Source organism: Plectropomus leopardus, chromosome 15, assembly GCF_026936395.1.
Source record: "Plectropomus leopardus strain MGB_pleo_1.0 chromosome 15, ASM2693639v1, whole genome shotgun sequence".
Classification (NCBI taxonomy): Eukaryota; Metazoa; Chordata; class Actinopteri; order Perciformes; family Serranidae; genus Plectropomus; species Plectropomus leopardus.
This window is the reverse complement of record NC_142190.1, coordinates 29,620,514-29,632,174: the sequence shown is the minus strand read 5'-3', so window position 1 is coordinate 29,632,174 and position 11,661 is coordinate 29,620,514. Positions and strand designations below refer to the sequence as shown.

At 37.1% G+C, this 11,661-nt stretch overlaps 1 protein-coding gene across 1 annotated transcript; it reads left to right on the top strand.

Moving 5' to 3' along the window:
* The first annotated feature begins 1,581 nt into the window (after positions 1 to 1,581).
* Positions 1,582 to 11,372, top strand: pcolcea (procollagen C-endopeptidase enhancer a). Its single transcript, XM_088088388.1, has 9 exons — positions 1,582 to 1,739; positions 4,890 to 4,998; positions 5,096 to 5,354; positions 7,586 to 7,710; positions 7,825 to 7,961; positions 8,769 to 9,103; positions 9,712 to 9,789; positions 9,868 to 10,038; positions 11,036 to 11,372. The coding sequence occupies exons 1-9, from the start codon at positions 1,651 to 1,653 to the stop codon at positions 11,164 to 11,166; spliced, it is 1,434 nt and encodes a 477-aa protein (XP_087944514.1). The 5' UTR covers positions 1,582 to 1,650; the 3' UTR covers positions 11,167 to 11,372.
* Positions 11,373 to 11,661: the final 289 nt, after the last annotated feature.

Here is an 11,661-nt window from a genome sequence, read left to right as displayed (position 1 = left end):
GGGGGATTACTTGATACTATCAACAAATAGTGAAAAATGTCCAGAAAACCGAGTTTTAAGTCTTATATTTAGAATAATGTTACAGAAGAAAATCAAATCAATCAAAAATCAATATATATATTTAATTTTCTTTCCTTTTTTTTGGCACATCTTGAGTTCATTTTCTTGTTTTTTTTAAACCTTTTTTGTTACCATCAGGTAATTTTCTTGTGACTTCTTGTTTCATGCAAATTTTTGGGTAATTTCTTGTAAAGTTGCTCATTGCCTTCATCCCAAGATTTTGAAAGAAATCACGCCAATTTGCCTAGGTTTTGAAGTGTTAATGTTTGACAGGGATATCCAGTGGGACACTTAACCCTTTGTTTCACTCTCTTCAAAGCCAGATTTCATTGAGAAAAACATTGACTTTATTTTGCTGAACACAGGAGCTGCTTTGGCAGCTGTACCTAAAACTATCAAAAGTAGTTTTATGATATACATGTATTTAAGTATTGAAAGTAAAAGTACAAGTAAATGCTGCTGAAAAAAACAACCCTTCAGAATTTGGAGCATTATGACGTTTACGTCTTCTTAACATACACCACCTTAAATATGGAGCCTGTAACACACCATTTTGTGTTTTTTCTTGTATGAAAAAGTGCTGTACAGATAAAGTCTGATGGACTGATTGAAGAAAAAACGGTGGGTTTGTTTTCAACTTGAAGGAAAATGCTGAGCGTTAATGTTGTGGAGTAAAAGTGAAAGTTGACGGAAATATAAACATTTAAGTAGAATACAGATGCTCCCTAAAAGTACCTGTAGTACATATTGTTAAAAAGTAATAAAAGTAATTCGTAACATTACACCACTGCCAGCAACTCCCGCATTCATCAAGCTGTGTGTTTTTCTCAGTGGAGTTGGGTGGCTTTGACGAGAGCACAGATGGGGAACTGAAGCCGTTAACAGCTTTCCCATTGAAATGGGCAGTCTGACTGAAAGGTGAAATCGTGAAAATATTCTCAATGTAGCTCACACTAAAACTGATATCAGTTTTTTCAGATGGGACTTATTTTGGGTGGCTAAAATGCATCTTGTTATTGGCCCCCATTCACAGCAGTACAATCTTTAGCTTCTGCGTCGGACTCCGGCCCCCCTCTCCAAACTGGTGGTGTGCCGACTCACATCTATTGTGTGTAATACACTGACTCAGATTGAGAACCCCATACAACCTCAAAAATCCCCTACTCACCCTTTAAGCTTTAACTAAAAAAGCAGAAACATCTGCTGCGAAAAGTTACCCTCCTTTCTGAATGTCCACAAAGCCTCAGCTACAACTCCTGACACACTGCTCCCCTCTGCACCTCTTTCCTCGAGCTCACAAACATCTGGCTCTAATTAGAGCCTTCGCTTCCCTCCCACCCCACTCACGTCACCCCCTCCCACCCCACTCACGTCACCCCCCCATGGCTCTTTGTCGCTGCTGTTGTTGTTTCAGCATCTCTGCCCATCTCTTCGATCATTCTCGAACCCTGATTCCTCCCCACTCATTCAGACTCTCCGCCCATCCTAGCGAGCAGCCCCCCCTCCTCCTGTCTTTCTTTCACCTCTTGCCTCCAGCTGCCATCTCCCCTTTCTGCAACAGTCTGCTTTGCCTTGTGTGCACGCTGCATCATGATGCATGTGGACTGCATCTGGGGTCTCCTCTTGATCCTGTCTCTGAGTTTAGGATGGACGAAGGCTCAGCAGAGCAACTTCACAAGGTGAGATAAATGTATATGTTTGGTTATGACTGACAGTGTCCTTACGAAATGAATCATAATCTTGATTCATGTGACTTCTGTGATACTTAAGGAGAATCTTCAAGTCTCAACAAAAGTCAACTAATTGAGATCACAAGAGCCTGTAAGTTTAGGACCAAAATACTCAGAATTCTTTCCTGTCTCTGTAAGTAAATTCTTTCCAGTTCGCTGTTTGGTTGGGCACAGGATTGTCCTGTTGGTTTTTTGGCTCTTGATGTGAGGCGTGCTGAGTCTGCAGTGACTGAGCCGCCACACATGTTAATGCTTTCGGTTCTGCTTGTGGGGTCGAATCGGAACAACTTGGCTCCGGCTCTGGACATCTTGGCTCTAATCAGACTTTGCTGGGGTTCTGCTGTCTGAGCTCCTAGTTAGTGGGAAACTCTTTTTTTCCATTGCATCTAAGTATATGTTTACTTTTTCATAAAAGGGGGGCTGGCTGACCAAATGTTTTTCGAACGTTCCGACTTCTTCTGAAATGGCATGAATATGCAAACAACATAATTTTCACAGTTGAGCCAAAATCAACAACTGTAAATGCCTGTAAAACACTAAAAATTAACTAATCCATGATAACAGGGTTACTCTTCTTGGCTCACAAGTATATAAATAGGTCTTATCCTTGCTGGCAGCGGCCTGAAATAGTACATTTTCCCCTCTGTGAAACGAGTTTTGACATTCTGTGAGCACTGTTAGTGTCTGGAAAGCAACAGAATTTATGACTTAAAGTAGCACAATAGTCTGGCAGCTGTAAAATGTCTCTGTCAGCTCTCTGAAACACTACAGATATGTTTTGTTCATGCTTTATTTTCATGAAGCAGTTGTTCCCTAATATTTTAAACCACTGCACACCTTCAGAAAGATTTCATTTTTCATGACAATCATCATCTGTGTTCTAACTTTATTTTTAACAGGTTTGTTAATGGTGATTGTTATGGTTATTGGTTGGATAAAATGTAGTTAAAGTTGGCTATATGTAGCCTTGTTTTTAATGTGGTGAAGTGTTATTAAAATGTAGGCCAAAGACAAAAAAGGAAATCTTACAGCAGCTTTCCCATTCGCTACCAGAACTACTGCTTTAATGTAGTGGAATAAGATTATAGCCTATAAAGAGAAGTACATTTTAATGAAATATCAGCTAAAATCATTAAACTATTTATTTTGTCTAGTTTTTGGTACATTTCAACATAAAGTTAAAAATGTTGATGGTCATGGACTCTGCTTGATATTCAGATATCACGAACAATTAGCCAAGCAGCTGTTGCCAGAAACAAGCTAAGCATTAATCAACAGTGTGTTACATTTTGCAATTTTGACAGTTTGCTCCCCCTCTCTGAACCATAACCTCAACCTCCACTCTAACCATAATTTTCACTCTTTAAACTCAACTACAATCCCTGAAATTAAACATATTCCACACTCCTAGTTTATATCTGCTGAAACACTTTACATTGCAGTGTGGTCACTTGAGGACTCCACAGTGTTTCATATTTAAAAATAAATTTAAAATAGATATATAAATAAATTATAAATAATTAATCACATGAAAAAATGCATAGCCCAAATTATATAGCCTAAATGAATAATAATTTGTGAAATATTTTAAGAAATTATTTAACCTAGGGATGCATGATAATACTGGAACATCATCGGTATGTGTGTGTATGTGTGTATGTGTGTATGCAGGTATATATATATATATATATATATATATATATAATATAATATAATACACACACACACACACACACATATATATATATATGTGTGTGTGTGTGTGTGTATGTATGTGTATATATATCCCTAAGTTGAAGTATTGTTCTTATTATTATACACAATAAATTAATATGACTTAAACTGACTTACATTTTATGTCTCCATCTGCTGGTGGGTCATTGTGATAACAGTATTCATAATATGATATTAATTTCACTACATTAGAGACTTGAAAATCACTAATATTAGATGGGCATAGAAGTGGATATATCAGTATCGATATCGGTTATCGGCCAAATGAGTTGGTATATATCGACATATTGGATATCGGCAAAAACATTTAGGTTCAATATTGTTATTTTAAAAAAAAACTTTTTCAAGGTCAATTTTTCTTCCATGATGGCATTTTCCTAATGATTCTTCAATATTTAGGTTATGAAGTTTTATTAAATTCTATAATGTGACGACCCTTTCACATTTCAGTTAATCATGTACTATCTCTGGCTCAACAGCTCTTAACAAATGTAGCCAATTAGCTCATTTTAACTAATGTTAGAGCAGCAACAATGCTAAAGTTATTATGAACTAATGTTTGTTCCTGCACAACAAAAGGATGTAAAGCAACAGAATGAATTTTTTATTCAACATATAAACTTTTTACTCAAACGATTTTTCATATCTTACTCTTTTGTAACCACCAACAGTTTGATGAGTAACTGTAATTTAATTCCATATTTTTTTCTCAGTAACTGATTACAATTACATTTATTTTCTAATTTAATTATTGGAACTGGTTACTCCCCAACACTGTTTATTTACATAGGCGTATTTGTTCATATGACATTTTGTTTTTTAGGCTATAATTACTTATGTATTTATATCAGAGGCCCTATTGAAAACTTTGGGGCTCATACATAACCAGTATAAGCACTTGACTTTTCAAGTAAAGTGAGGCCTCATGTCTATTTTGGGCTTTAATATTTCATAATAGAGTATGAGAAAACAAGGGTCTGTGTTAATAAATCATCTTTACTGTCAAAGAGCTTAAGTGTTGACACAAATAACTTATCCTCCTTGGGAAATCAAATGCGACAACAAGTGTAGCTACATGTATCATAAACCCTGTAGAAGCTAAAAACTTGTGGCCTGATGGTCAGGCAATGAAAATTCTTCTTTCGCCTACTTACACTCAGTTTTTCCAGTAAGTTCCACAATACCTCAGTGACCTAGAGTAGTCAGAGTTCAGAGACAGACTGCAAGTCAAAATACTTGTATCTGTGGGAGTTGAGTCTCTATGTAGCCCCACTTGTATTAATACGACTTTATTGTCTCCTTGACCTATTATGCTATTAATACTGTCCATGATATTTCCCTCTCTGTTTGTGTCCCTGCTCTCAGGCCTGTGTTCCACTGTGGAGGAGACCTGGTCACAGACTCGGGCTTTGTTGGCAGTGAGGGCTTCCCAAGCTTCTATAAACCCAACAGTAAATGTACCTGGCGTATCACCGTGAGTCACTTACCAGCTGCAGCATGTCTAACTGCTGACTACTTCCTCACTCAGTGTCTCGCTGTGTGACTCATACACAAATCTCTTTGCTTTCCAGGTCCCAGAGGGAAACGTGGTCATGCTTTCTTTCCGCATTTTTGACCTGGAGGCAGATTCACAATGCCGCTACGACTATCTGGACATTTACAACGGCCATTCAAACTTGGTACAAAAACTAGGCCGCTTTTGTGGAACTTTCCGGCCTGGCGCTCTCATTTCTACCACAAACACCATGATGCTAGAGATGGTGACTGATGGAGAGACGCAGGGGAGAGGGTTTGTGGCCTATTTCAGCGGAGCCAAACCATACGTAGATGGTATGCAGTCAAAATATTTCCTTTAAACAAAAATAAAATGTTTATTTTATATCATGCCTACTAATATGTCCAGTCGACACAGGCTTACCAACCCACTACAAATGATATAAGCCAGGCTCAGAGAGGAGCGCATACATTTTCAAATGATATTACAAAAAGTCAAAAAATGAACAAAACAAACTTTTAACTGTTTTTTTAATCTGATTTTTTAATCTGATTTTCCAATCCAAATTCCTTATTTCTAATACATGTCTAATTTGATCTAAAGGTTGTGAAAAATCCTTATTACTGATTGGACCATTTACCTCTTGGAGAAAGATCTGGCCAAAAATCCAGCATCAATAGCAACTTATTTAGCATTTATGAATGGCTTACCAACATGTAACTCCAACATGTAACTCCATTATTATTAAACAGGACGGGCAAATGATAGCCATCTGGATTTTTTACAACTCCAAGGCCCCAAATTTGATCTTATTAATGGCTTATAACTGACCTTTAAATAATAATTTCTTATTTGTTAACCATTAATAACGCTAGCAACTGTTTTACAAGTCGATTCACTTTGCTATCTAACAACTTTAACAAATTTAGTTGATAAATTCATCAGTATTTCCCTCTCTCCTTTTCTACTTTTACTTTTTGTACAGTAATTGCCAACAGATCTGTCAAGCAAACAATCTCAGCACTTTATACTCAAATGAGATTTGCATAAAACACAGTATAAAACCTAACTTAACTTAATTTTTGCTTATATGTGGTACAAAAGGTTAATTACTGGTAAGCATAATAACCACTACAGATACATGGTTGTGGCCATTTTGAAGTTATCTATACATGGGGACACCCTGGTGACCTATGATTAAGATACCAACCATGTACTGCAAAATTCCATCTCTTTGTCCCACATTTACTGTTATCGCTGTAGCCGGGGCTACTATCTGCTATAGCAGGCGTCTACATTTTTCAAACTAAGGGCCCCCTCAGCTCACAGAGAGACAGAGCATAAACCCCCTACTGTATGTATCTTATAAAACTGATTTATTTGTCATTAGCCTCACTCTCTGCACTCTCAACAGTAGTTTCTGAGGTGGACAGTATTTCAGATTTACAAAAAGTTGCAAAATGATCCATGGTGGCTCACAAGAATGTTGGCACACTTGGAAAATACACAGCTAATTGGCCAATATGTGTCATTAAAAATTAGTGTTACCTAACATGATTGCACAAGGATTCATAGGGAACAGTTAGCCCACTATTAATGTTGTGTGCTGTAAGTTAGTATTATTTTTTATGAACAGGGTGATTTATCTGTGCTAATAATAAGACAGATTTATGTTAATGTGTATGTTGCGACATTTTCAAATTTTTACAAAAGAAAGAAAAAAAAACCAACTTAGTAAAACAGTAATTTGGTGGCCCCATAGATCGAATATAAAGATGAACAAAATGACAGTTCCCCCCAAAGTGTAACTTTTCAGTCTAGATCGCCCCCTGGTGTCTGTCTGCAGTATAGGTCATAAAGCCCGCCCCTCCATGTTAGAGTATGGGACATAGGCCAAACTAAAAACTCAAAGTACACACCAAATCAATTTTTCCCAACAATGGTTTCTGTCACAGAAGGTAGTTCTCGTCAGCCTGATGTGTGTTCAAGTGATTGTTTTTATGACAAGTTTGGTTTTAATGAGTTATTTGATTCTACAAAAAGGGGATTTTCAGCCATGATTGACAGCTGTGACAGCCAGTCCATGCGCTGGCATTCAATGGGGCTGCTCGCGACTGGTCGGATGGGTGTTTTGGTGGCAACTGCGATTGAATGACTCTGAATGACATCACCAGCACAAGATGGAGGCGGCTGTATCCAGGATATTTTAGCTTCCCTTTAGTATAGTGGGGTTAAAGTCCATTGATGGCTACCCAGCAGTAATTTTGGGGACTCCCTTGTGGTCACGGACCCCCTGTGGAAGACCATAAATGCCAAAAAATGATATAGAAGAAAAAGAGTAATGTAATAAGTTGAGGGAGAGAGGGGCCCACTGCCTTTACACAGGGCCCCAAGTTTCCTGCTAGGCCCCTTAACTTCCAGATTAGTGCGACTGATGTAATATATGATCCACAATTCCAACATAAAAGTCAAAAAGTTGGCAAGAAACAAATCAGTACTTTGCATACTTCTTAGAGTCTGTTATCTTCTTTCATTATTCTCATGAAGTGCGTATCACTCGTTTCAGACCAGCAGTTCTGTGGGGGAAAGATAACAAAGTCCCAGGGAGAGATCATGACGCCCAACTGGCCTGACAAGAAATACCCCCCAGGGACCAGCTGCTCCTGGCTTATCACCGTGGAGCCCGATAGGGTCGGCAGCACACTCACACACAGCATCGAAACAGTTCACTTTCCAAAGTGTTGAATCAACTCTTGAAGTAAAAATTTAATTTCAGTCTTATATCTGTTTTCGTTTTGGTACCAGGTGATCCAGGTGAAGTTCGATAAATTCGTCTTGGAGGCTGACACCTACTGTCGGTTTGATTATGTGGCATTCTTTAATGGCGGAGAGAAAGACGATTCCCGACTGATTGGGAAATACTGCGGTGATCAGGCCCCACAGTGAGTGGCAGACATCTCCTTTAACTCTAAAACTGTAGCGACATCACTTCTCTTGTGTTGCTTTCAGATGCCTTTCACAAGCATTTAAACCTTTGAACCCTGAGCAAATTGGTGTGATTTTTTTTTTCCAAAATATGGGATCAAAGGGCAATGAGCAAATTGGTAAGAAATGTTCCACAAACTGCAAGAAATTAATAGATTTGGAAAAATATTGTTTAAAAAGCAAAGGAAAAAAGTCTAGGAAAAAAGGAAACCGCTATGAAAAACTATATTTATAATTCTTATAGTTACATATTTAAAATTAGGAGCCAGAAATCTATGATTTATGAAATTTCTAAACTTTCTCCAGGTAATTTCCTTGGTTTTTTTTTTTTTTTTAACCCTTTTTTGTTCTTTTTTTTTTTTTTTTTTTTTATTTTATTTTATTTTTGGGGGCTTTTTTTTTTTAAAGGACAGCTCAAGTGTTAAAGGTGGAGAGAGAGGGGATGACATGCAGCAAAGGGCTGAGGCAGCGAGGATGTAGCCTCTGTAAATGCGGTGCCAGCTGAACTACTGGGTACCCCTATTTATTCTATTTTCATTTTTTAAATTTATTTATTTATAACCAATTTTCAGGTAATTTTCTTGTACTAATTTCTTGCTCATTTTTGAGTAATTTCTTTGTTGCTCGTTGCCTTCCTTCCATGTTTTTGACAGAAATTAAGCCAATTTGCTCAAGTTTCAAAGACTTACGTTATTTTAAATTGTTAAAAATGATTTAAACTGAGTCTCAACTTTCACCTCATCCTCATCCTTTCTTCTGTCCAGGCCAATTATCACAACCGGCAACGTGCTTCTGGTCCAGTTTGTGTCTGACCTCAGTGTGACATCTGATGGATTCCTCGCCCACTATAGCAGCGTTCCGCCAGGCACTGAGATACCAATCGTCGACTCAAGAGCCAGTACGAGGTCCATTCCTCCAAAACCTGCAGTCAAACCAGTTGCACCTGAACGCCCAGCCGCCACCAGACCTCCACCACAATATGTGCAGCCTGAGCCCACCGAGAGACCCAAACCAGTCAAACCTACCAGGGGCCGTGGACAGGGCGCCACAGGCCAGGCAAGGAGGGTGCCCGTCACACGGCCAAATGGAAGGAGGCCTGGTGGGTGAAATGTAGTGCATGCTGTGCTTGTGTTTAACTTTTTAAAACCTGGAGCAACATCACATTTTTTTTAGTTTGCTTTCAAACCTATTTCACAAGGTTTTAGACTTTTAAAACTTGAGCAAATTGTTGCGATTTCTTTCATGAACACGGAGAAAAACAGCAATGAGCAACTTTCTAAGAAATGTTCCACAAATTCCAAGAAATTTTCATTTTAATGAATTATTTTTAAAAAAGCAAGGGAAAAATGTCTAGGGCAAAACCAAAAAAAAGCCCCAAAAAACAAGGAAATACTATATAATTATCATAATTACATATTTAAAATGAAGTTACATTTTTGTTTTTAAGTAAGTAAACAAGGAAAATTTCTTGAAATACTATATTCATAATTATCATAATAACAAATTCAATTGTGTTACAGAATAAATTTTGATTTTTTTTTCTTTTTCTTTTTCTGATTCTGTGCCTTTTACTAGTTTCTTACCAATTTTGGGACCATTTCTTCTTTCTTTGCTCATTGCCTTCTTCCCATGTTTTTGAAAGAAAATATTTGCTCAGGTTTCAAAGGGTTAAATGTGCAGAAGATGTGATGTACATTATGCCTTTAGTCCCTCAGAATCCTCTGTGTGCCAAAGCCTGCAAAAGAGATGGAACCATCAAAACCAGTTTCTGTGCCAGTGAATTTGGTAAGTTTCCTACTGTTCACAAATGCAGCACATAACTAATCAGCTGTTGTGTTCTAAACAAGCGCTATTTTTTTCTAGTGATAACTGGGAAAGTGGCCTCTCTGTCTCCCGGGCCCCGAGGCACTCTCCATATTAGCGTCACCCTCATTAACTCCTACAAGACTGGTCAACTAGCAATCACGCAAGACCAAGAGACAATGACGGTTAAGCTGGTGTCACAGTGCAAGAAATGCCCGCTGCTCCGCAGAGGTATTCACACACACACACACACACACACACACACACACACACACACACACACACACACACACACACACACACACTACATCACAGATTAGCATTTACATTCGGTCAAAAAATGTAACAGTGATTAATTAACCCTTTGAAACTTGAGCACATTTGGCTTGATTGCTTTAAAAAACATGGCAAGAAGGCAATGAACAACGAAAGAAGAAATGACCCAAAAATTGGAAAAAAAAGTTAAAAGTACATGAAAATTACTCGAAAATTATTGAGAAAAAAAAGACAAACAAGCAAAAACAAACAAAAAAAGACCTGGAAAGCGTACCTAAAAATTCTACTCATTTTGTAGCATAATTTTAGATATGTAATTATGATAGGTATGAATCTATTATAATAAAAATATAAAGAAATATCTAATAATATATGAAGAAATTAGTAAAAAGAACAAGAAAACAAGAATATTACTTGGAAAATAGTAGGGAAAAAAGTTAAAGACAAAAAGACAAAACCCCCCCCAAAAAAACAAAAACAAGAAAATGCCCAGGGAAAGGTGCCTAAAAATTCTAATCATTATGTAACATAATTTTAAATATGTAATTATGATGATTATTAATAACTTTTATAATATAAAATAATGACATATATAATAATAAATGAAGAAATTAGTAAAAAGTACAAGAAAATTTCTTCAAAAATAATAAGAGAAAAAATTCAAGACAAACATACAAAAAAACAAACCCCAAAAAAGGTAAAAACAATAACAGCAACAAGAAAATGACCAGGGAAAGGTACCTAAAATTATAATAACTTTGTAACATTTTTAAATACACAATTACAATAATTATAAATATAGTTTTTCCCCAGCTTTTCCCCAGCAACAACAATTCTGAATCTATGAATTTGCGGAATATTTTTTACTATTCCCTTTTTTGCCATGAAATTGAAATGCAAAGGGTCAGTGTCAAAGGGTTAATGTTGGTGGTCGTTTTTTCCTTTCTGACAGGTGCCGACTTCATTATCATGGGTCAGGTGGATGACGAAGGACGTGGCACCCTGGAACCCGGTGCATTCACAGCTCCATACAAACCCCCACATCACAGATTATTAATGAATATCAAGAATCAACCCTGTTAACCTCACACGTCTGTAAGTCAGATGACATATCAAACACACAGATCCAGACGTTACAATGTGAAATACAGATCTATAAAAGCACAATATTGCAGTGAAACATAACAACAGCTTTATCCACCATTTTAAAGGAAATGCTTTAACCCAAACACCTGCCAAGCTAATGTTTATAATTTATATACCAATAAAGGTTTTATATCTCTTTCAAATGGTTTGGTGTCACTCGTAATTCAGCTCTGGCTCTGTGTAACTGTCTTTGGTTCCACCTGATAGATTTGAAGGGAAAAGCTCTCAAGTTAAATTATAACTAATCTTAACAATTTCCTTCCAGAAAAGGTTGCGATTGAAAGTCTTGTGACATGAGTTGATCATTAGTCATGTAGTCTCACATGTAGAATAATAATTCTGGCTGGCATTTTTTTTAATCCTATTTAGTGTGAGGTTAAATGAGGACAGTGAGATGTTTAAAATCTCCTACTCTGACATTGTTTTTTGTAT

Excerpts from the sequence above, each read along its gene's own strand:
- pcolcea (XM_088088388.1), top strand. The coding sequence starts at position 1,651 with ATGATGCATGTGGACTGCATCTGGGGTCTCCTCTTGATCCTGTCTCTG. Across the intron at positions 4,999-5,095 it reads AATGTACCTGGCGTATCACC|GTCCCAGAGGGAAACGTGGT; the intron begins GTGAGTCACTTA and ends TTTGCTTTCCAG. Across the intron at positions 7,962-8,768 it reads TGCGGTGATCAGGCCCCACA|GCCAATTATCACAACCGGCA; the intron begins GTGAGTGGCAGA and ends TCTTCTGTCCAG.